The 25638-nt window shown below is 47.4% G+C and overlaps 1 protein-coding gene across 1 annotated transcript in view; it reads left to right on the top strand.

Annotated features, from left to right (window-relative positions):
- The window catches only part of GAN (gigaxonin), a 53244-nt gene extending 40602 nt beyond the window's left edge, over positions 1–12642 (top strand). Inside the window, exons 10-11 of the mRNA XM_030298013.1 lie at positions 9874–9983; positions 10073–12642. Coding sequence (XP_030153873.1) covers positions 9874–9983; positions 10073–10254 — 292 coding nt within the window. The 3' untranslated portion in view covers positions 10255–12642. The remainder of the gene's footprint in view (positions 1–9873; positions 9984–10072) is intronic.
- Positions 12643–25638: the final 12996 nt, after the last annotated feature.

The raw sequence follows: 25638 nt of genomic DNA, 5'->3' as shown, positions 1-25638 counted from the left end.
TTGGTTTTCAAGTTACTTTACTGAATTATCTCATCCATTTAGGACATATGCCTGATGCCCACTGGATATTTAGTCTGACTGCAGAAGTATTTCTAACCTAAAACCATTGAAAAGTGTTTCCGAAATCTGTATCAGACCTCGACCCTTGGTTACTTAAAATCATTTTTGGCTATAAAAAAAGCTATACCTTTTAAAGTTTAAACTCATTAACCTAGCATGTATGACCTAGCATGATACGGCCTTTGTCTATCCTCTCTGCTAGTCTTCCACACAGATGCTTTGCTTGAGTCCTGCCGAGCAGCATTTTCCCCCCACACACGTTATGATGATCTCAGCTCTGTGCTGTTGTACTATTCCTTTTGCCTAAAATTTCCCTTCCAATATTTATCCAATTAATATGGCCTTTTCCGAGACTGTGCTTGATGGTCTGCTGCCCGGAGAAAGCCTTCTCACACCTCCCGGTCCGATTTAGGTTCCTCAGTCTGTGATGTCGGGACATTCGATTCATGTCTCGTGGATTGCATTCGTTAACCCTAAGGTTCTTAGGGGCAAGATTCAGCTCGGCCAGCTCTGGATCTTAGCTTCAGCAGCACACCTTACTGTGTCAGCTGCTCAATGGAAGGTTGGTTCTGTGGATGGAAGTGTGGTGTCAGTCTTCAAGCGTCTGATAGGTTGCCATACCTGTCTTGTAGAGTGGGCACCCTCCCACCCGCCCCCTCCCCTTCTCGCCTCTCACACATCTTACTGTGATAGCCACTAAACAGGACTATTCCCTTCAAATCCTAGAGGTCCTGGGAAAATTCGTCTTGTTACGGGATTTCAACCGTGTTACCAGAAGGGGGTGCTATCATGCAGCGTTTACTTTCTTACCGTTTTAGATTAGGGCAAACAAGGTGCAGTTTCCAAGACTTTAGAGATAGAAGTAAATGTCACCTAACTTTTAACGTATTTTATATTCAGGATATTTGTGTAGCCTTTTTCCCTCCTTCAATTACAGGAATAGACAGTGTTAGGAAAATTTATTAGACAAAGTTTGAGAGCAATTGAGAGAATGTCTGCTGTGGGGTTAAGGTGGGGGGTGGGGGGGGCAGAATTTCAAAGACTTTCTACATTTCTCTTTTTTTTTTTTTTTTTTTTTATTAAATTTTTTTTTCAACGTTTATTTATTTTTGGGACAGAGAGAGACAGAGCATGAACGGGGGAGGGGCAGAGAGAGAGGGAGACACAGAATCGGAAACAGGCTCCAGGCTCCGAGCCATCAGCCCAGAGCCCGACGTGGGGCTCGAACTCCCGGACCACGAGATCGTGACCTGGCTGAAGTCGGACGCTTAACCGACTGCGCCACCCAGGCGCCCCATTTTTTTTTTTTTTTAAGTTTTTTTTTTTTTTCAACGTTTATTTTCGGGACAGAGAGAGACAGAGCATGAACAGGGGAGGGGCAGAGAGAGAGGGAGACACAGAATCGGAAACAGGCTCCAGGCTCCGAGCCATCAGCCCAGAGCCCGACGCGGGGCTCGAACTCACGGACCGCGAGATCGTGACCTGGCTGAAGTCGGACGCTTAACCGACTGCGCCACCCAGGCGCCCCAATTTCTACATTTCTCTTGATACATTACTGTGAGGGCTGACTGTCCAAGGTATAAAGTACTGTGTTAATTCCTGCCCGACTGAATCTTGAGACCGTCTGCTCCACTTGACTTACAAGCACTGGTCAGTGCGTTTGATTTCTGGTAAAATACTGACACGCACCTTTTTCATGATGACCGGGTTACTATTTAGGCAGCGTGAGCTATAGGATGCCGCTTGTCTGCTGGGGTAATTAAGGCCCCTGATGCCTCACTCTTCCCTGTCCCTGTTGGTTTATAGGACTTAAATCTGGCTACACAGTTTCTCAGTCTGTCCTTGATATGCTATAAATCACTAGAACCTTTATATTTCTTCCAGGCTGTTTCATATTTATAGTTGATAAGCTTGAATGTAAGTGTATTACTTGCTTTCAGTTCGTAAGTATTAGACACAAGAGTATGGCTCCTTCCTTGCTACTTAAAAGCACTTCCAAATAAATTCAGGGATTGTTAGTTTCCTTCTATCTAAGCTGTCCAATGTTAGTTTTTTTGTTTTCTAATGTTTATTTACTTATTTTGAGAGAGAGACAGAGAGCATGCATGTACAAGCAGAGGAGGGACACAGAGAGAGGGAGAGAGAGAATCCCAAGCAGGGATTCTGTCACCGTAGAACCCAACACAGGGCTCAAACTCACAAACTGTAAGATCATGACCTGAGGGGAAATCGAGAGTCAGATGCTTAACTGACTGAGCCACCCAGGCACCCCTGTCCATTGTTAGTTTTTAAAGTAAGCTCAAGGCCCCATGTGGGGCTTGAACTCAAGACCCCGAGATCAAGAGTCACATGCTCTACCCACCGAGCCAGCCAGGCGCCCGCCAGTGTTTGTTTTTAAATAATAGAAGGAGGAAAGCTGAATTTCTCTTGTCAGTATGACATCTACGATTCTTACTTGTTTAGGTGACACTAGATATATACATAACACTAAGTGCCGTGGATTAACTCGTTCATAACTCATTCGGTCTTCAAAAAGCAACCCTCTGAGTATCGGTGCTCCTTTTCTTCCAATTTTACACCGAAGCACAGAGAGGTTATGTAATGTGCCCGAAGACACACAGGTCTCACAAGTGGTGGGGCTGGAATTTGAACTCAGGCACTCTGGCCGCACAGTCACCTTTCCAGCCACCACACCGTATGGCCTTAAAACACAGGCTTTCCCGTAAATCTCTACAGGAAGAAAGTTACATATAGCAGTAGTTTATTTCTCAACAGAGCAGATGTTTCCAAGTATGTTATATTTGCATACCATGGAAACTGTTGCCAGATGAGCAATCTGTGTGAGATTGGAGAACATTTATTGTTTTTAAGTAATCTTTTGTCTTTCCTGTCTTTGTTCCCTATTTTTAGGTTAAAACTTTCCTGGAAAAATGCCATATCGTATTTTCTGTGTTTCTGACTAAAAACAAAACTGTTTGAAGGAGAGCAAAGAAATTGCCCTAACTCATGCCACGCCGTAGTAGCCACTTCGTGAATCCAGAATGACAGGCATCCCCTACTACTGCGCCCGGTGTCACGGCTCCCTCACTAGTCCTGCCACCCTCCCAGTTATCCACACCCAAAAAAGCTCATCTTCGATTCTGTCTTGTGCTTCACATCTCATCTGTCGCCCAGTCTCGTCCCCTTTTTTTAGACTCTGGCATATTTTCCACATCACCCGCCTTCATTTCTCTGCTCCCGCCCCACTGTGTCCGTGCCGTCCTGTGTGCAGCATCATTAGCCTTCTAACCAGGTTTCCTGTACTTGTTCCCTATTTGTGTTTTTGAAAGATGAATCGGACTTTGGTCGTTGCACTCTCCCGCTGGAAATTCGTGGTATTTCCCCACTGCTTACCGAACAGAGATGGTAGTGTGTTCCCCCCTGCTGGGCTTCCCCGCTCTCTGAGGTTAAGAGAAATGCTCAGCCTTTTCCAGTCTCTTCCTTCCGTGTCCTGCACTCCAGCCCCCTTCTTTACGCATCCCGTGTTTGACGGCCTCCCCACGTGCGTTCAGCCCAGATGCCCCCCTTTGGTTTCTATAGACCAGTCATGGTGACTGTTGAAGTCAAGGCCTGTCGGTTTCATGTTTTGATCCCCGAACGTGTAGTTGAGCAGACTTACTTGACAGCCGGTGGAATCCCGTGTTGGTTCTCTGACCCGCGGAGTCGGGGGCCATTGTGGTAAGAAGGGCTAAGGGAAGTCCGCTGTAACTTTCCTTCCCTATCACGACGGAAGACCGGAAGCAGTTCTGCCCCCTTGAGCAATTGACAGAAATTGGTTCTGCCATCAAAGACTTGAAAATGCAAGAGTGGGGCTACCTCTCACGTCGCCACTTAATTCGCCTAAAAGGTAGAAAAGGCAGGTGGATTTTGGATAACAGCCGTGTGCTTTCATAAACGTAATCAGATGGTTACACAGATCACAGACTTAGTCCCGGAGGTAGTATCTTTATGCGGATGTTGTGTCCTTATGCAACGCGGTCCCCGGCCTTGGTATGCTGCTGTTGACCTAGCTCCTGCTTTTTCTTCATACCGATATGCAAGGACTCCCAGAAGCAGTTTGCCTGGCAGGGCCAGTGGTACCCCTGCACTGCCTGGCCTCAGAGCCACGTCAGCCCTGCTGTCTGCCCTCTGTTAGTCCGGGGGGATTTTGATCATCTTGGTGTTCCATTAAGACATCCTATCGGTCTGCCCCTTGGCGTTATGCTGTTTGAATCTGATGGTTAGGAAGTAGCCTTTGTAAGACACCGGGAGATGAACCGCACTCCTGACCAGATCTGTTTCAGCCGTGGCCCAGTCAAGGGGCAGAAACCACACCAGTCATCTGAACAGGGAAGACGTAATTCACACGATCACTCACTAGTAAGAGGTGGTTAACTGCCGACGGGTGAAAGAGAGCTCTGAGGAGTGCAGAAATAGCTAATTTGGGCAGTGCAGCCACCACTACCTTTAGGGCTGAGGGAAGTACCCTAAGAAGGAGCATGTTGGGAAGAGAGAGGCCTCCCCACCCTGCAAGGGTGCGCCGTGGCCACCGTGTGCAGGGCGCCGGGGAGCTGGGGGCAGAGCTGGTGTGCAGGAAGCGGCCTGCTGGGTGGCAGAGGACCTTGCTGAGGGCAAGCACCTCTGGGCCTCCTGCCTGCAGCCCGAGGGAGGAAGGAAAGAGGCACACCAAGCCCCGGAAAGAAGCCCTTTCCCCTACCTGGCCTCGCGGTCCCTCCGGCGCCCCCTATTGGCAAAGCCTAACACGGAGTTCATCTTTTCAAGGCCCTTCATTTTCTCCACTGTGTTTTGCTCTCATGTACTGTTTCCTTCTTTTGACTTACTTTGGGTTTTGCTCTTCCCTTGCCAGATTCTTCAGGTAGAATTTTAGATTTCTTCCTTTCTTTGCCGAAATCTCCTATCTTCTCGGAAGCGTGTTTCCCTTTCTCTCTCGAGCGTAGTTACTCTGGCCACGTTCAAGTCCCCACCTGATAGATCATCCCGGCACCCCGGGCACGTCAGAGTTGGTGTCTGTTTATGGTTTGTTCCCTTGAGAATGGGTCCTCCTTTCTCTGGCTCTTCGTCGGTTGAGTAATTCTGGGCTGCGTCCCGGACATCGTGAATGGTACGTTGTCGGGGCCCCGAGGTCCTTTCTGGTGCTGTCAGAGCACTGCGCTGACAGTTGTAGCAGCCACACACCTGGTGGGATTCCTTGGAGGCTGTAACACCTGCTGCACACAGCCACTCGAGCCCGTCTTCAGTTCCGGAGGCCCACCTCAGGTTCAAGTTCTCACGGTTCTGGGCTCACAGACTCAAGGCTGCCTTTGGCCCACACTACCAGACCACTGGCAGGCTCCCTCCCTGGGGTTGTGTGCTCGACTCTCACCTTCTTTCCCCAAATCTGCCTGCTTTGGCTTAGTCTCCAGAGCCGTCGGGCAGTGGTCTTTGGTCTCTTGCCCGGAGTTTACGGCACCTGCTTTCTCCCAGGGGGATCAGCTTGTTAAGAGCTTCCTTCTCCCTCCTGGAAGCAGAACCTCACTAAAGCTCCCTCTGTCTTTCTCCTCTCCAGTTGATTGCCCATCCCTCTCCCCTCTTCACTGTCCCTCCTCCCCCGACCTTCCCTCCTGTCCTGCTCTCTCTAAAGCTCACTGCCACAAGCCAGGCTATATTCTGAAGTCTCCTTCACAGGGGACATTGCTCATTCTAAGTTAGCAGAGGACCGTCCTTGCAGCCTCAAGTCCTCATAAGACCGTGTTTGAAAACATTGTAACTAAAGGCATACCACTGCCCTGTCCGTTACAAAAATGACTATCACTCTGGGACGGCCGCTAGGTGCTGGCCGCTGTGCAAAGCACTTTACGCTGGCCACTTGAGCTCATGCCCACAGGTCATTCGATGTCAGTGGGGGTGTTTGGTCTCTGCATGTGACACATGACAGCTAAATTGTCCAAGGTTGACGAGGTGCTAGATGGCAGAGAAAGAAAGGCAAAACCGTATGCCTTTTATTCCTGTTTTGTTTTGTTTTTTTTTTAATTTTTTTTTCAACGTTTATTTATTTTTGGGACAGAGAGAGACAGAGCATGAACGGGGGAGGGTCAGAGAGAGAGGGAGACACAGAATCGGAAACAGGCTCCAGGCTCTGAGCCATCAGCCCAGAGCCTGACGCGGGGCTCGAACTCACGGACCGCGAGATCGTGACCTGGCTGAAGTCGGACGCTTAACCGACTGCGCCACCCAGGCGCCCCTCCTGTTTTTTTTTTAATGTGTCTTTTTGGGGGGAAAGGGGCAGAGAGAGAGGGAGACAGAGGATCCAAAGCAGCCTCCCTGCTGCCAGCGCCGAGCCTGATGCAAGGCTCCAACCCACGAACTGTGAGATCATGACCTGAGCTGAAGTCGGACGCGTAACCGACTGAGCCACCCAGCTGCCCGTTTTATATCCGTTTTACAAGCAGCAAGTAAATACATGATGCACTTAAGGTTTTGTATCAGTTTTATTTCATCTGAAGCCTCCGCATTATATGAAATAGATCACCTAGGATTATTTGTCTGAAACCCAGGAACTCTGAGTCATTGATCCGCTTTGGACCAAATTTGGTAGATCATCTACATAGACCGATTGCCTCAGCTTTGTTTAATTATTCCAGGGAGGAATAATGTGAGATTCTCAACTCTACAAAATTATGCCAAAATATTGTTGTGTTCTGATGTGCTTTTCAGTAAATAATCTAGTCACAGATGTTCAGTCAGCAGTGCCGGTTACCCTCGTGCGGATACACATGGCCCCGTCATGGATTCGCCTGGAGGGGTCGTGTGCCTCCCCACTGGCCTTGGTCCTGGATGTAGGGTGCAGCTGGAGACAAGGCCTGGGGACACTCACTGGCTTCATTTGATTCAGAACCTGGGAAGAATTGAAATGTCAGGGCTTCAATATTGATGTTTATCCCTGAAGACATAAGATGTGAATAAGCCAGTTACTGTAGTTGGACATTTTCAGACACTTTCTTTCAAAGGCCTGTTCAGGTCCCCATTTTGACTTTTTGGGGAGAGCTCTTGGATGTTTCCGTTTCCCTGTTTCCCTGAGACATTTTGGGAGCAGGGACCAAACCATTCCTAGTCCCAGCAAACTGCTGGGTACCAGTCACCATTCAGATGTACGATGAATCAAATGTTGCACGAAGGGCTTAAGACTCTGGCAGCCTTACATTAGCCTTGCTTTGCAGTGGTTATGTGATCTCGGAAGGTCCGTGCTTCTTAGAATTCCAAATACGGAAGCTGCTGCTTTGTAACAATCTGGGAAGAGTTCTTTGAAAGGAAAGTGCTGTTCTTAGAGAAACAGTTTCACATTTGTATTTAACACGGAGATGCGCTGGATCTCAGCCGCCGTCTTCCCGGACACTCGATAGCACAGAGTTGGAGATCCAGGAATAACGTCCATACGCCCTGCGCTCCAATAACGAGTGTAGGCCTGGACGTGGTAGTTCTTAAGGGCTTAGATACAATCCCGGGGTCTGATGAGGTCTGCTACACCCGCAGCTATGTCTTTAGCTCTTAAAGGGAAATTGTTTGGTCCAATTACTTTAAGTGAACGCCATTATATAGCAGAATCTATGGTTGGTGGTGGTGGTGTTCAAACCAACCAACAAACAAAAAAAAACGCTCTTATTTTGGAATAGTTTTACACTGATAGGAAAGTTGCAAAAATAGAGTCTGCATTAAGCCATGCACCCAGCTTCTCCTCATGTTAACATCTTACGTAACCATAGTACAGCTATCAAAGTCAGGATATTTATGTTGGTACAGTACTGTTAAGTAAATACAGTCTTCATTCGAATTTCACCAGCTCATCCACTAATCTCTTTTCCCTTTGCTCTGGGATCCCATGCGGGATCCGACAACATACTCAGGTGTGTTTCTTTAGTCTTTTTTCATCTGCGATGGTTCCTTGGTCTTTCCCTGCCTTTGATGACCATGGTATTCTTGAAGATAATTGGTCCGTGTTTTTATAGGATGTCTTTTAATTTGGGTGTGTCTGAGGATTTCTCATGATTAAGCTGAGGTTTGGTTACGCATTTTTGGCTGGGACACCGCGCAACTCTGTGAGTTATCGTTTTTTATTTTGTTACTCAACCGTTCCAGCTTTGGCCACTGGGAACGCCTTCCTGTCAGCTCTGTGTCCTTCGGACACACCCCGTCCTTTAAGCGCTTCCTGTCAGGCGCACAAGGCACTCCAGGCTGATCTTGTGTTTTCTGTCTCGCCTGGGGAATCAGCCATATCTTTTTAGAGGCCTGGGTCCTTTTAGTGGCTATCAAATTGATTTTCAACAGAAGGGCCAAGACAGTTTAGTGGGGAAAGAAACGTCTCTTCAGCAAATGGGACCAGAGCAATTAGAGGTCTGCACGGAAGGAAAGTGAACATCTACCTAATTCCGTTCCGAAAATTCAACTTGAAATGTGTCGTAAGACGTGAGTGTAAAAGCTGAAACTGTGAAGTCTCCAGAAGAAAGCATAAGAGGAAAACCTCTGCAGCCTTGGAATAGGCAGGGATTTCCTAGAAGGACATAGAAAGCATGACCTTTAAGAAAGAAAGAAAGAGGGGGAGAGAGAGAGGGAGGGAGAGAGAGAGAGAGAGGAAAAGAAAGGAAGCAAAGAATAAATTGTGATTCATCAAAATTAAAAACTCTTCTTCAAAAGTCTCCATTAAGAACATGAAAAGAGGGGCGCCTGGGTGGCGCAGTCGGTTAAGCGTCCGACTTCAGCCAGGTCACGATCTCGCGGCCCGTGAGTTCGAGCCCCGCGTCGGGCTCTGGGCTGATGGCTCAGAGCCTGGAGCCTGTTTCTGATTCTGTGTCTCCCTCTCTCTCTGCCCCTCCCCCGTTCATGCTCTGTCTCTCTCTGTCCCAAAAATAAATAAACGTTGAAAAAAAAAATTAAAAAAAAAAAAAAAAGAACATGAAAAGATAATCTACAAGCCGGGGAAAATATTCATGATCTGCGTATCTAACAAAGGACTTGTATCCCCAAAACACAAAGAATCTTACGATTCAAGAAGAAAATAGAAAACCCAGTTTCAAGGATGAGCAAATCTTTGAGCAGACATTTCACAAAAGAAGACTGATAAAATGGCCAGTGAGCACACACAGAGACACCCAGCATCCTTTTTTTCCGGGAAGCCCGCAAGCCCACGCCACGAACGTGGCCGAAATCAGAAGGACTGACATTCCCGAGAGCTGGCAGTAATCCCCGGCGATAGGAAGCCTCAGATGTTGCTCATTGGGACGGAGAATGGCACAACACTTTGGAAGACGGTGCGGCATTTCCTTACCCGGTGGAATACAGCTTTAGCTGTATAACCAGTTCTGTGACATAACATCCGCAAAGAAGATTTACACTCCAGTGTCCAAAACCGCTTTATTCACAGGAGCCGAACGCCGGAAAGCACCCAAAGGAGCATGGGCGAGGGAACGCATAAACAAATTCTGGTACATCCATACAATGGAAAACCACTTAAAATTGTAAGAAACAGAGTATGGATATAAGCCACAGGGTACTGAGTCTCGGGAACGTTTTGCTGAGCAAAAGAAGCAGATTGAAAAGTGCATACGCTTTGTGTTTCAAAGTGGGTGCCGTTCTAGAACGGACAAAATGAGGTATCGTCCATAGTGACAGGAAGGAAATGGGGAAGCAGGTTGAGCTGAACTGGTGCGGGGCCTTGTCCTCTGGACGGGTCACCCCCCTTTGTCGTCTTCCTAGACCTCATCCTCTTGACTTCCTTCGTTTTGTCTGTCTGTTCGTTTTCAGGTGGATCTACCTTAACGACCAGAATTTATGCATCCCCGCCAGTTCTTCTTTTGTTTATGGAGCTGTCCCCATAGGAGCCAGCATTTATGTTATCGGAGATCTCGATACAGGTAAGCACGTTACGGCGGTTTTGCTGGAGTGGTTTCTGGCGATTCCAAGACGTGTTGTTGTATCACCTGTGCTGCTTCTCGTGGTTCAGGTACCAATTACGACTACGTGCGTGAGTTTAAGAGAAGCACAGGGACGTGGCACCATACCAAACCGCTCCTCCCGTCCGACCTCCGCCGCACCGGCTGTGCAGCCTTACGTATTGCAAATTGCAAGCTTTTCCGCCTGCAACTCCAGCAAGGCCTATTCCGTATCCGTGTTCATTCACCCTGAAGAGGCGGCAGAGCGGAGGCAGAGCTCCTGACCCAGCGCACCGTAACATGGCTTTCTGCGAGGGGACCAGAGGTGGCAGCGTATCTCCGGTGGTTTTACTGTAACGCTTAGAAGCCCGCGCTTCAGCTCCTCTCGGGGAGAACCCGTAACTGTCGAAAAAGCTCCCTTGGAGGAATCCGTTCCTCCAGGTAGATGTGTCTGCAGACAAACGGAGTAACTATCCGGTAGAGGCAAAGGGAAGTGGGAATCGGGGTCATGTAAAATATCGAAGTTAGCGTACTAAGGTGCATTCTCCCGGAAGGGGACTCCTTTCCGAGCGACTGCTGTGTTCCAGTACCTGGCTTTGGGAAACAACAGAAATCCGTGTATGCAAATCAACATATCCAAACACACCGAGACTGCGTTCCTGCTGCACTTGGAAGGAAATATCATGCCTAACCCTGCCCGACAGATTCAGGTTTGTGCCTAAGATGTTAGATTGGGCCAGGTAGTCTCCACTTACCACTAGTACTGTGTCCTAAGAATCTTTTTTAAACTATATTATCATGAATTGAAACTAAGATAAAATTTCTCTCTCATGACGTTCTATCTTAGTAATCTAAAGGCTCGATAAATTAATGAGTCAGGTTGCAGCCCTCGTGCGAGTTTAAAGGCAGTTGCTAGCTTCTGTGTTGACTTAGATAACGTCATGCCATAATTTCTGGGGTAGTTCTCTCGGAGCTGTGAAGGGTCTCGTGCCGTGCCGTTCGTTCTTCCTGTTCAATTAACCAGAACCATTTTGTAAACACGAGGAGATTAGCAGAGTAAGGGATGTTACAGAAGAAAGACCCGAGTCAGACAAGTGACCAAGGTCTGCTATGGCTACAAAAGCTGTCCAGACAAAATATATAGGGATCAAAAAAACTTTAATCTGTCTGAAAGCACACAGAGTCTCGTTTACTACTGTTTCGGATTGAAAACCTGTCTTAGAGCGCGAACCTGCATTAAGAATCTAGTCTTTGTAGCAGAATTTTCTCGATGCCGTTCACTAGCAAGAGTTTTAGACAAATTACGTTATAAGTAAAGTTTGGCTGGTAGAATAAAACTACCTCAACTTAATTTCATTCTGTTCATAGTAGAGCGAATTCATCTCTGCTTCTCCACTCTCCCACCTTCCCTTGTCTCCCCATGCCGCCGCACTTCCCACCGCGGGGAGAAAATCTGTCATTAGTAGCACTTACCTTGTAAGATACTTTGTTTTCCATTCAAATTATGCCACCTTAGTGTGAGATCAGGGACTTCCAAGTGCTTGATTACGTCATAATTTGAATTTTATGTAATATCAGGTTTCTAATCAATTTAATACAGAGCTCTTCAATTTTAATTGTTTTCTACAGTTTCCACCGCCCTCAGTAAATGGCTGTAAGAAGCAGTATTTTGTCTTAATGATTAATAAATGTATAAATGTATCCTTTGCTTATACATTTGAGAATAGGAGTTTCTTCTAGAAACTTCCTAGATGGAATGCTTATACGCTGTTAACATGCATAGGAAACCTCGCTTGTGTTTCCCCAACCGTGAACAGAAAAAAGGGTAACCTCCTATCTGCAGTTTTTTTTTTCTTACACCTGTTAGGAGTCAGTACGATGCTGTAAACGTTGCTGAAGGAAGACTTGTCGGGGTCGGGGGGGGGTTTCTAAAGAATGTTGTGTGTGGAGAAGATACTGCTGAAAGAAGGCGTGAGGTGTCTATCTTCTGTATCAGAGGCCCCGGGCCAGATTTGCCACACATTCACGTAACACAGTCGAATTCGATACATAAAGCAAAGCCGGCCTTTTTCCTCTGAATTGTGTGCCAGTCAGCTGTCGTCCGCACACCGTCCCAGTGATACCTGGGATATCTTCTCATCAAAGTAAGCTACGCGGCCACTGCAAAGAAAGCAGACTTTCTTTTTTTACAGCTAGATACTCGTTTTTTAGAGGAAACAAATTGCTGAAGAAATGAATTTTCTTTGGTAAAATCTCCTGAACAGAACAGAACCTTGGCCTTCAGAAGTTGCATCTGACATACATTAAAGCAGTAACTGATGTCCTGTGAAAGCCAAGGCAGGCTTTCTCTTAATTCTTAATTCTCTTAATAAGCCATTCTCTTAATTTCTGAAGTTTATAATTCTTCCCAGTGCACACCAGGCCTCTCCAAGGAGACAATTCATCGTTTAGGAGTGAATGGATTATTGCAATATTATTGCAATATTATCAGTGCCTGCATGACTTAGTCAATTCATTTTATAAAAACAATTCTTTTTTAGTTTTTTATTCAGTTCATTGACACGGTAGCTGCAGAAATTAGATAACGTTTTTTAAAATAAATTTGCCACATAATACGGGATGCAATAACCAACAAGAACTGCTAAGTGCCAAACTGTTATTTTCCTATATATAAATATAAAAATATTCTGCTGAAGGGTAGGAATATATTTAATTTTATTAGGCTCCAAAATTAATCGTGACTTTTTTGTAAATGACAGTTACTTCAGTATTGTGAAATAAATTTTAAGTCATTTCATGCAGATTTGTTTTAACATTCCACTTATGCCTTGAAACATCTTTTTCTTGATAAATTTTTAATACTTCTTTTTCCGTAAGGCACTTTTACCAGGCATAGGTTGGGATAGGCAGTTGAGGATAGATGTTAAAATTTTAAATAAATATCATTGGGGGAAGTGCAATTCATTTTCATTATCCCGCCAACAGAAGGAAACTTGTTTCGGGGTTAGAGTCAGTGAATATTTAAAGGATCTCTCGTAGGCTACAGTCTAAAGTAGGCTTGTTTGTTTGTTTGTTTGTTTGTTTGTTTAACACATCCAAATATAGATTTTTCAAAGATATAAGTGTTTAATTTAAAATGAAGTGCTGTTTTGGGGGTTTGTTTTTTGTTTTTCATTTTGTGTGTGTGTGTGAGTGTGTGTTAGTGCTTCTATCCTGTGAGAGGGAAAAGTGTGAGGGACAGAGTGTGTGTGTGTGTGTTATGTGACTCGGTAAGTCTGTTTATACATGTTTACTTTTGAAATTGTAGTTCCAAACTACATATATTACTGTCTCCTGGTGCTTCCGATAAATCCTCGAGCCTGTGGCCCTTCAGTTTATACTACTATGTTCAACTCACGTTGGGTGTAAATATTCATAGAGTCGTAGTCTGTATAGTAAGTTTTACCTGGTGTTCGCATTCCTTCAGTGGGACTAAAACAGTGCTTACCAACTAGTATAGTCGATATAGCTATAAAGATTTGGCCTTGGAAATCTTTGAACTCATTGTTCTTTTCATTTGTTCTTTATTTCATTGCTTTGAGGAGTTGATAGGTAACAGTAGGCTGTTTTCAAACCGCAGCAACCAGAAAAGAATATTTGGGCAATGATGGATGGTGTATTCCCTGTGGTAAAGTGTCCTGTTATATTGTACTACCACTTTCATGATGCTTTGGGGTGCCATTTTTATAATTCGTGGGTGGGAGGGGGGTTCCCTGCAATATGCAGGAAGCACATCCTTATGTTGACCTGGTGGAGATAGGGCTGTCTTTGCTGTGTCACCTCAGTTACTCATGGTAGTAAGATAGGTTTTTAGAGAAATTCGTCAGCTGCCTTGGTCCGATGGGGTTCCATTTGGTACATTCCTCCTCCCGTGTACCAGACCAAAAAGTTTCCCAAGGAGTGCTAAAAATGCTACAGCATTACCTTCTTGTTGGCCTTATCTGATTCTAGAGGATGCCTCCTGTGGTCAGATGGAGACATTTGAATATCTGGGGAAAGAATGAGGTGGCACTTTGCATGGATTTATTTATTTATTCTTTAATGTTTGGGTTTTGGTTTTTGTTTTTTGTTTTTGTTTGTTTGTTTTTTGAGAGAGCTTGAGCAGGGGAAGGGGACAGAGAACCAGAAGCAGACTCTGCAATGACAGCAGAGAGCCCGACGCGGGGCTTGAACTCACGAGCCCTGAGATAATGACCCGAGCCGAGGTCAGACACTCAGCCAACTGAGCCACCCAGGCACCCCTGCGTGGATTTAAAAGGTGCTGGGACCCCCTTAAAAAGCACCTGTGGAAGGGAAGCGTGAGCTTGCTCTCGTTCCGTGGCTGCCCCTCATGTCTGTGAGAGCCTTGGGGGAGCCAGGAAGGGAGGAGACGGATTTGTACAGAAAAGCTGCCCTGGGTTTAATCAGCAAATGCTTATGGAGGACCCCCTAGGGATTCTGCTTGGATTTCTGGGGGGCTGTCATGCTGCTCTCCCTCTAGACCGTAAACTCCTCGTGGGCAGTGACCCTGTCTTGGCCGTCTGCTAACCCCAGTGCCTGACACACAGCAGGTAGTCAGGAAATGGTTGGCCAGTGAGTACAATACCCTTGTGATCAAAGTGATGTTCTTTGTGGGATTGAGAAGCCCACTCCAAGAGCGATTTATTTTGTTGGATTTTAAATGAGAGGCTTTGTATGCACATGTGCTGGCCTCATATTGTAGAGTGAGAAACTAGTACAGATAAAAAACACAAAGTGCCTGACGTACAGACGCACACTTTTGTGGTTTCCGTCTGTTCTTTAGGATTTGGAGGACCCTGCTGTACTCAGCACACCTCATACCACTGATCACATTTAGTGTTGGGATTGATTGCTTTTTACACGTGCCTCTGGGTGTTTTCCAGAACATACTGCTGTGATCCTCACTTCTCCATGATGGGTGCAGTGGCCCCGCTGGACAGAGAGCAGTCTCTGAGGCCCAGGAGATATGGCTTCATTTCCCACCTCACATGCAAGTAGAAACCCAAAGCAGAAGCCAGGTCTTTGTATTATCATTTCACCGTTCAGCCTCTGAGACGATCGCTTAATTTTCTAGGCGTGCAAGTATTTTCAGTCCTAAAATAATCATTTGTGGTATAACATAAGCCCTCAAACATGTCCTTTAAAGTTATACAGACAGAAGCTGAAAGACCTTTGGTTTTCTTTGTCAGTTAGCCATAGGAAATTTAAGAATTGACTAAAGTTGTAAGAACGGAAGTACTAAGTGTGTTTGACAGAAAAGCAGTTTTTATTCTTAAAGAGCAGAAACTTCGTTTATATTTCTTTTCTTACCACGTGTACAGTAAGGGAGAAGAGAGTGTGTCTTCAAAGGTAGAAGGAAGTATTTTGCTAGCTCTCTAATAACCCCTGAGGTACTCTTTCTAGCCGGTTCAGAAATGATGGAGATGCAGGGTATAAAGGTGAGTTGTGACTTGCTTACCCACGTTGGAGAAGGACATGAAATCAGGTCAAGGCTTTGCTGGCTGCTGGTGGGAAAGTCTCAGTGGCGTCGAACTCTTATGTTTGCTATTATTTGTTTGCAAGCCAACTGGTAAAACTTGTAAAACTTTTGCATGTTTCTCAAGTGATTCTATTTTTAATTTTAAATACATCTCGCCTTTACAGTGCATTTACGTGACATCTGAGGAGCTCAGTTAAGATTCTGTGCTCTTCGGTCTAAATGCATGCGGTCGAGGAAGGTTTGCTCGTGTTCAGTTCTGTCCCCGAAGTTCTGTCAGTGACTGGGTCTTTAGACTTCTTCCCTTCCTCATCACATCAGATATCTGATAAGTTAAACAGCCTGGCTGGCTCACTTGGTGGAACGGGTGACCCTTGGTCTTGGGGTCGTGAGTTCAAGCCCCACGTTGGTCGGGTGTACCAATTACACAGGTGTAGCCCATACATGCTGCATAAGATCACACAGGGAAAGATCGCCCGTTCCTACGACCCGTATAAATATGTGGCCACTTTGGATGATTCAGATCCCAAGTAGACACAGGCTCATCTTTCTGGTCAGCGAATTATATTTATTAGACCTTTCTTTTTAGCATTTAAGTAAAATTCATAGGTTTTAAAACTTTATTTTTATTGTTCCTGCTTATCAATTACAAATAAGGCATACTTTAGAACCTTGGGTAAAACTTTTTCCAGTTAAACCCGTGAACTTGGTATGAATATGACTATACGTAGCTCGCTTTATCGTGTTTCCTGTTTAATTGGATGAGAATTACATGCACCTATTCCCTTGTTCTTTGTGTTTATAGGAAAAACTCTGTTCTCCGCTACCTCATTATGTGGTGTTGTGCTTGACCCCCTGCCAATTTAGGAGAATTCAACACATTCTGTCCTTTAACAAAAGCCTGGAAGCCAGCAGCAGGCGGCCTTGAGGAATACAATTCTCTAAGGCTTATTTTCCATTTTACTATTTTTTTTTTTAAATAGGCACTTTTAATCAGGAGGAACAGTCATTCTCCTAGAGCTGCTGCAAAGTGATTACTTGAAACTCAACTTGAACTTTAAAGAGTCTTGAAAAGGCTATGTTTTCATAACGTAGAAAAGTAGTATATTTAAACACCACTGCTGTGTAAAACAGAGGGCTTACTCTCCATCCTTGTTAGGATCAGACCCGAGAAGGTGTCTGTCTACCTGTAATCTGACCCAGAGGTGGGAATTCAGATGCTTGGGGCTACTGTTTTTCTTTGTCTTAAGGTGCTACTGTGGTTGGTTTAAGGAGCTATTAAGTGTATTTCCATGAATTTGTTTCCCAAGAATCTTTTAATTTTGATGACAATAGAGGCTCATTAGTAGATTCCTCTTCTCGTTTCATTCTGACAGTCTAGAGTTTTAAAATGAAATCTGAAAGTGTTTCCAAAGGACAAGGTTGAGGTTGACCAAACAACTTAGAATTGCAGGATGCTTAAAATCACGAGCGATTGGATTTTTTTCTGAGCATCAGTGGAACGCGCCTTCTCCGCACAGCGCACGTCGGGCTCTGTCCTCGCCAGTGCCTGTCACCTTCCCCGGTCAGTAAGTTAGGGGAGCGAGCCGCCCCGAGGCCCATCGATTCCTCCAGTCAGACCTTCCTCCTCCCAGAGCGGTTTCTTACAGGAATTACCCAGCATCCCTGGTGCCCAAAAGACTTCTGCCCGTTCCTAAAAACCTAGCGTCCCGGGAATAACGTAGAGACCAGATAAAAGCTAGCGACAGAACTGCCGTTATCCTCCAACATGATCTGGTTTTTAAGCTTGTGCTTTTGAGGGTGAAAGGCAGAGTTTCTCCCCAGATGACAGGACGTCAGCACCAGCGGGTCTGGCAGCAGGCGTGAGACATTTTCCTAAGTGGTTTCCAAGAGAACCGACACTTACCGCTTCAGGGCCCCAGCCTTTTCCTTTCGATTATCTTGAGGAAAACCTGTGTAAACACTTTATGGACTTGCGCAAGCAAACCTAGTGGCTGTGAGCGTGCACGGGCCCCGGAGCCAGGCACAGGTGGGTTTGAGGGCTTGCCCCGAAGGCTGTTTTGTGACCTCTGGGAGCCCTTTAACCCTGAAGCCCAGTTCCTTACCTGTGGACATAGGAGGACAGGGGTGTTTACGTCTTTGGGCTGCTCTGAGGACCAGAGACGTGAGGACGATGAGAGCCTGGCGCCACCGTGTGACCGTGGCCGCCGTGGCCACCCAGCCCGGCCTCCGGTCATCGGTGCCCTCGCTGCGCATCCTGACCTCGGCACTTCCGCACTCGGACGTCTGCCACCGTGGGACCTACAAGTAAATGGATGTATGTGTTGACAAAATGATTTACTTCCTGGACCCAGGCCGCTGCTCTCCTTCCACTGCTCTAATATCTGGATCCAGGATGGTTCTGTAGAGCTGAAGCGTCCCCTAATGCGTGTTTAGACCACTTGGAGTTGTTTTAAGTAACCCTCCGTTCCGAATTTGCGTAATGAAGCCCTCTAAGAATACTTTAAATTCTTTACCAAAGTTGATTTTTCTTTTTCCCTTAAAATGCCACAAGTAGTAGTCTACACTGGTCAGATCAACTGGATAGTTTCTAGATCTCTGTTTGAGATCAGCATACCTATTCTCTCTTAACGTGGATGCCATGTGAAACTAAAGCAAAAAAACAAACAGAATTTGTTACAGGTACGTGCGTGCGTGTGTGCGTGTGTGTGTGTGTGTGTGTGTGTGTGTGTGTGTGTCTGTAGAGCTTCCGCCCCTTCGGATAAAGAAGGGTTATTTAACAAAGTGATGCAGAAAGTGAGCTACTTAATTCCTTTCATAACACCGCTTCCTTTCCGGTTCGCACTCTGGGACTGGTGGATTTAGCAGCATGTAAGATATTGTATGAAGTCATTCTTGGTATCTTTGTGAATCAAACAGGAAGTAGAAACAGGGCTGCAAGGGCTGAGAAATGGATCGAACAGCCAGACATTGCCACTGAGAACAGCTTCTGAGGTACCGTGACAGTGTCCATTTTTACTGTTTTTCTTAGTAATTTGTATAAAAGTATAAAAGGCAGAGAAAAGTGCTGGGAGGGATGAAGTGTTGGGTGTTAGGGTCTATAGTGATGCTACAGTCTAATAAATGGCTGAATAGAAAGTCTTGTATCTAGGTTCAGAGGAGATAGTTCCTAAATGAAAAAGAAAGAAAAAAAATGTGGCGGGGTGGGGGGGTGGAGGGGAATCACTGACAATTTGAACACAAGCCAAATGTTTAAAAAAAAGAAGAGTGGCACCTAGGTGGCTCAGTCAGTTAAACATCTGACTTCAGCTCAGGTCATGATCTCATGGTTCATGAGCTCCAGCCCTGCACATCGGGCTCTGTGCTGGCAGTGAAGAGCCCGCTTCGGATCCTCTGTCTCCCTCTCTCTCTGCCCCACCCCAGCTTGCACTCTCTCTCTCTCTCTCTCTCTCTCTCTCTCTCTCAAAAAATAAACATTAAAAAAAAAAAAAAAAGAATAGGGGCACCTGACTGGCTTACTTGGTAGAGCATTCGACTCTTGATCTCAGGGTCGTGAGTTCAAGCCCCGTGTTGGGCATAGAGCTTACTTTAAAAAATAAGTAAATTTTTTATGGGGCGCCTAGGTGGCTCAGTCAGTTAGGCGTCCCACTTCGGCTCAGGTCATGGTCTCACAGTTTGTGGGTTCGAGCCCCGTGTCGGGCTCTGTGCTGTTAGCACTGAGCCTGCTTCGGGTCCTCTGTCTCCCCCCCATTCTCTGCCCATCTCCCATTTGTGCTGTCTCTCTCTCAAAAACAAACAGTAAAAAAAAAATAATAATAATAATAATAAATTTTTTAAAAAACTAAAAAGCAAAAAAGAATAGTGTTTGTTGGGGGAGTGGGCTGGTAGCTAGAAAAGGACATCTTCTGCTCCTTCATCCACGGGCTGCCCCAGATGGGCCCCTGGGCCACTGCATTTAGCTGCCAGTTCTAGGCGCCACCATCAGAGAGACCTGAGCAAGCCTGGGGCCCCCCAAGGGACAGCAGTGTGGGTGGTAGGCGCTCTGGGAGCTGGAATCAGGACCTCCGGAGGCCTGAGGCTCCGGCCCGTGAGGATGTCTTTAGAGCGAGCCGGTGTGCATGGCTCAGGCCAGCAGTGGACACAGAGACAGAGTGGCCTCGTGGAAAAATGGGTGGCCTCTGTGGTACTGAGCACTCGTCTGTGAAAGTGCCCCCTAGGATGAGTCCTTGTGGCTGTGACTGACAGCACGCCAGCATCGGTGAGAGGGTTCTTACCTGTGGCAGGATATTGGGCACCATCTCCAAAGCTCCTTGCAGACGAACAGCTTAGTAAACAGTTGAGTGAGTGATGTGGGGAAGGGGGAGCTTGTACTTCTGCATTGATTTTGAGGACAAAAGTCTTTGTTATTTTCAACCTGTGCTCCCTCTCCTCCTTTCCCTCCTGCCCACTGCCCATTTACTGCCTTCTGGCTGCAGCCCCTGGCCAGCAGCCACAGCCTTCTTCAGAGAGCTTTCAGAAATAGGCCTAGTTCTAGAGATTTCCCTAAAACCACGCTGTCATCCAGAACAGCGATTCTTGCTTTTTATATACTTTTTGCTCTAAATCTGTCATGTACCTGTGCAGATTGAAGAAAGCTGATGAGTAAAATTGCATTCTTTCAAGCAGGGCCCAGGTGACCCCACGGCCCGGGATGCTCTCCAGGGGGCTCGTGTGCTGGGCCACCTCTTGGGGCTCCTTCTAGCTTGAGCAGTCGGCAGCCTTGGGGTGGATTCTCGTCGTCCTTTGAGAAGAATTTCCAAAGCATCCGATTCTGTGGTTTGTTCTCTCTCTTCTGTGAAGGCACATGGCAGTCTTAGTCTGGAGGAGACGGAGGCGGCCCCTCACTCTGCGTCTCTCTTCTGCGCCCCCACCCCCGGCCTTGCAAAGATCTGTCCCAAAACAGAGGAAGGCAGGCGCCAGTGGGGGCTCGCACCCACGTCCTCGTGAGGGAGCCGTCTGTGTGCTCTCGTCACTTGGCTATATTTTCTCCCCATTTCTTGAGTGGTCTTCGCTTACTGAGAAGCGCTGTTTGAACCAGTGTTGGTCCTCCTGCCCACGACCCACCGCGGCCGCCCAAGGACCCCGCTGGTGGGGCCTCCGGGGAAACAGGCCCCTCCGCGCCTGTCGCGTCTCCCTGCGCCAGTGTAGAGACTGGGTCAGGGTGGAAGAGGTTATCTCATGCTGTTTACGCCCTCTGGTTGCCCCTCCCATCCCCCCCCTCTGCTCCTCATCCTACGCCTGTCCCAGCCGGAGGTTTTAACTGCTTAAACTATGTATCTCAAAAAGGGGAGAAAAAGAAAAAACACACAACTCTTCTTGTTCCCCAGACCATTCGCCTAAAAGTGTTCACTGAAAAGGCATTCTTCTAGGAGCTCCTGACCCAGCCTTTGTGACTAGCACTTTCCACAGCCAGCTGGCCCTGGCTGCAAGAGAGCCAGACCCGTCCCCCAGGCCCCGGGGAGCTTCCCAGAGTCCACGCCACCCCCCCTCCTCCCGGGTGAGAGCTTGGGCCGCAGCCTCCCCTCCGAGGCCCGGCCCGCGACACAGCGGAGGCTCCTTAAGCAGCTGTAGGCTAGAACAGTCTCCCTGGGCCCCAGGTCGGCCCACCCGCCACGCCTGCCCGGAGGCCCTCGGGGCTCCTCCCTGAGCCGGGAGAAGGGGCTCGAGGTGCCACACGTACTCTACCTCAGCACCAGGCCGCGAGGCGCCGTGCGGGCCCCAGGTGGCCCGGCAAGGCATGCTCAGGCCCCGGGTGGCTCGGAGGCTTGCAGAAGCCAGCCTTGTGCCCCGGCCACACGCAGAGCCCGGGGGCCGGGCCCCGGGCTCTGCACCGTCATTGTATCCACCAGAGCAGAGCGAGACCGTGGTCTCCTTGTCTCTTGGTGGGCTCGGAACTTAAAACCACCACTCCAAGTTGTGAGCAGAATCGGAAATTAGAACCACTCGTTTACAGTCAGAGAGAGACCATCTTTTCCTATTTTCTTCAAAAGGGATTTCTGCTTCCGAAGAAACTCCAGAAAATAAATGTGTTATTATTAATCTAGCATGTGCTCATTGAACTTGACTCTTAACGCTTTGTAAAAAACTAGGTAGGATCTGGTACGGGGGCGGGGGGGCAAAAGGGTGTCATCAGCTTCAAAACAAACCAATGTATGTGGGTTCACAGCATCTTTTTTTCCTACATGGGACCTCAGAATTCAAGTTCTCCTTGAAAACAGCCACATTCCAGGGGGCAGGTAATTTTGTGGTGGGAGGTGTGCCAAGCGGCCTTTAGTTGAGAAAAGCACAGATGTTAGCAACACTTGCTTAGTTAAATCATCAGTGGCTTTTTCTACTGATGGGATTCTTTTCATTTTGACCCGCTGGTAGCACAGCTTTTGTTTGGTGCCTCACTCTCGTACCCCTTCGAGTCGCCAGGGACGCAGTGATACTTTGTTTCGAATCGTACCATTTGTGAACTGTGACAACCGTACAAAAGGAGGAGCCGTGGCCGCGGCAGCCTGCCGTGCGGTGACGCCTCCGCAGAACCGGGGTGGTCAGCAGATTGAACAAAAGCACCTCCCCGCCCCAGCTGTCCCCTCCCGTCCTCATTAGGAACTGTCCCACAGAAGCACCGTAGGCAGGCTGGGGCAGAGTCCGTTTTATCGCTGTTATGTTCCCAGTAACAGGGATGCACGTGTCTGTCTGGGAAGGAGGTCCATCCGTAGCTCGTTATAAACGCGTAGATTCGTTCGGTCCCTACCGTTTGATGCAGCTCTCCTGCTGTGAGCAAACTGTCAAGGGAATTGCTTAAAACGGGGCTGTAAATCCCACTGGACTCTCCGAGACTCAGGGCTGATGTTCACTGTGGGCCCTGGCCCGACAGGACGCCCCTTTTGGCTGGTTGCCCTTGTGGTTCCGGGCGTAACTACGGGACGGTCGCCCTTGTCGAGAAGTGGGTTTTAGCACACTTTCGATTTGCCGTTTTGCCGCTTTTCATACCGTAAGGAGAATTTCATAAATAGCCAACTCAGAAAAACACCGTGTCAGGACTCATCTGGTTAAAACACAAGCATTTGTTGAACGAACACGTTTCTATTTTCTGACACGACACAGACAGATCGTTTGAGTGTAAATCCCGCAGGTTTTGCTATCTGGGAAGATTCCAGGTTGAGCAGTCTGCTTAGACGTGTGTTCAGCCGGGGATCCTGATCTCGAAACAGACACCTGCTGCTAAGAGGCAAGAGATTTGCCGTGAAATACACAGAAGCTACTCGAGGGACCTGGTACGGACCGTTGAAAAGATCCGGAGGACGGGGAAGCTGCAGCCGAGAGAGTCGTACCGCTCACACTGTGGGACAGTTCGCGGGAGTGTCACAGTCTCAAACACCCTGTGGTCCACGTGCGCTCGTCTGTTCTGTGGCTTTGTTGTGTGGAGTAACTTTCTGTTCCTGTGCTGGTGTGAAATGTAGCGAAGTGGAAGTAATTTTGAATCCGTAACTTTTCTCACAGAGTTGCTTTATGGTTTACAAGTAACACTGACGCCAAGGGGGTGTGTCCGCCTTGTCCCATCCGGCAGCATGCAGTTTGTCGGCCCGCTTCCGTGTGTTGCGGGGTAACCGGGGGTCGATCCCTCTCCGCACGCACGGGGTTTGTGCTCTGGGAACACGTTGCCATCGTGCTGTTCTCTTGTACCGAGGATCACTGAAAGTGTTTTATCTTTTTTATGTAGTTTGTATTGACTGGATTTTATAACTGTAAGAAAACAGAAAACAGAGTGTTGTATTTTGATCTGAAATTTGTCTATGGTAAAGTAATTTTGTTTTATGTATTGGAAGTTCATTTAAAACTTGAAATATTTTCTAGAAGGGTACCGAACAAAATGAGTCGTTCAAGCTGTTTAGCCTAATAAAACAATTTGATGGGGAAGGCATTCTGGTTGGCTCTAATTTTTACAGCGGCTCCTGCCTAAGTTTGCATTATCGATGTAGCTCGATTTGATTTCCGAACAGAAGGTTGCCTTTGTGCCACACCTGAAGCGGTTTGGGTCTCAGCTGCCTGGATCCTGGCTCTTGATGTAAGATCGATGCCTTGACAGGCACTCTCCACTGGCATTGCCTCCGTGGCTTCCGGCCCTATCACAGGAAGTCGCTACTCTGTCCTGCCCAGAAAACGGTTGCAAATTTCCCTTCCCTGGAAGACAGAGAGAAATTAGACTGTCAGCTAATAGAGGACCTTGATAGCGAGGGTGCCGTTGTATGTTGGAGAATTCCATCTGTGGCACATGGAATCCTCTGTAGTTTCCTCTTGCGGCCATGCCCAGAGACAGCAAACCCACAAAGACCACTGCTACTGAAAAAACGTCAAAGGCACATCTCCCCAAAGGTCAGGAGCAAAGAGCTTAGAGAATCTACCACACGCGTCAAAGTCACGTCAAGTCTGCCAGAATCACTCCTGAAGTCACAGGAAGAGAAGAAATGGAATGGATACATATGGGTACATATGTATAATGCGAATATATGATGAATATGTATTATGTATGTGAATGTAATATAAGATGAATATATGAATATATAATGAATTTACACACATGATACATATATGTAACATATATAATATACATATATATAATGTATATTAAGGAACCCGGTCCTGGGGGAATATACCCCAGGTTGCCTGTTATCGGTGGGGGAGGGGTGCTTTGCTGCTGTGATGCAGGTGATGTGGGGGACGTGGGGTTGACCCTGTCACCCTCCTAATACCTGTGGCTGCTACAGCAAAGAATACATACCTTGTTCACCAGCTCTGTGACAGGCGCTGCTGAGTACGTCACATGTTAACTCACTTCATCCTCCCAACAGCCCATTTTTACAGCAGAAAAACTTGAGACCCAGAGAAGTTGTCACTTAACCAAATTCACGGGCCCCAGTGTGGGCGGGAAGGGGGCAGAGCTGGGCTCCAGGGCCAGGCAGTCCAGCATCCTGTCTCTCTGGGAAGGGGACAGGCCTTTTTGCAAGACACTCATTTGCTCCCTTGATGGCCAAGGTGGCATATCAAACGGTGTTGTGGCCGAAGGGGTTAGTCCCGGAGACTCCCAGATGGGAGCCGCTTAGGAGGGCCCATGGTGCTGCTGCCACCACTTTTAGCTGGAACAAAAGCCGGTGAGAGCCAAGGTCTTTTCTTTAAAAAAAAAAAAAAAACAAGACCAGGTTTGAGTGAATTGGTGTGCGTTTTGTTTTGTTTTGTTTTTTAAGAAACCTGTACTGCTTTGTTCCTGTGTTTTCGTACCAGAAAAAAAGAAACCTGTAGTTTTCTGGAGAACCCGATGGAGGTCGTTGCTGTTAATTGCCTGAGGTTCAGAGTAGCTTCTGAAATTTGGGTGTCCTCCGGGCGTCTGCTCCGGATTTTTTCTAAGGGCTGGGTCAGCTGCTTTTCACTGGTCCCAGTGTGTTTGTACCCAAGGATCTTTCTCTGCATGCCATTCATTCCCTACTAATAATGTCACCCCGGGGTGGGGGTGGGGCGCTGCAGGGGCCACAGGCCGAGGGTTCGGGTTCTGGGATGACCTTGGGAACCCATTTCCTCGGCTGGATCCGTGAGGTGGGGCCAGATGGTGTCCCAGCTCTGCTTTCAAAGAGGAGGATGAACACTCCACACACACTGAGGATAGCTGTCAAAAAATGAGAGAAAATACCTGTTGCTGAGGGCGTAGAGAGATTGGAGCCCTCCCGTGCTGCTGGTGGGAATGGGAACTGGTGAAGCCTCTGTGGAAAGCCGATTGGCGGTTCCTCGACAAGTTAAGCACAGAGTTCGCGAGCCAGTCCTTCCACTCCTCGGTGTGTGTATGTATATGCCCAGGAGAACTGAAAACGGGGACTGAGACAGCACCTGCATGCCTGTGTTCGCATTAGCCACAAGGTGGAGACAGCAGACGGGTGGATACCCAAGCCGTGGTCTCTCCACACACTGGAATATTATCCAGCCGTGAAAAGGAATGGAGCGTTGGTGCACGTTCCAACGTGGATGAACCTTGAGACCGTCATGCTGCGCGAAAGGCCAGACACGAAAGGCCACATCACAATGACACGATTGCATTTACGTGAA

The sequence above is a fragment of the Lynx canadensis genome, chromosome E2 (genome assembly GCF_007474595.2).
Source record: "Lynx canadensis isolate LIC74 chromosome E2, mLynCan4.pri.v2, whole genome shotgun sequence".
In the NCBI taxonomy this organism is placed as follows: Eukaryota; Metazoa; Chordata; class Mammalia; order Carnivora; family Felidae; genus Lynx; species Lynx canadensis.
This window is presented reverse-complemented; position numbering and strand designations above follow the sequence as displayed.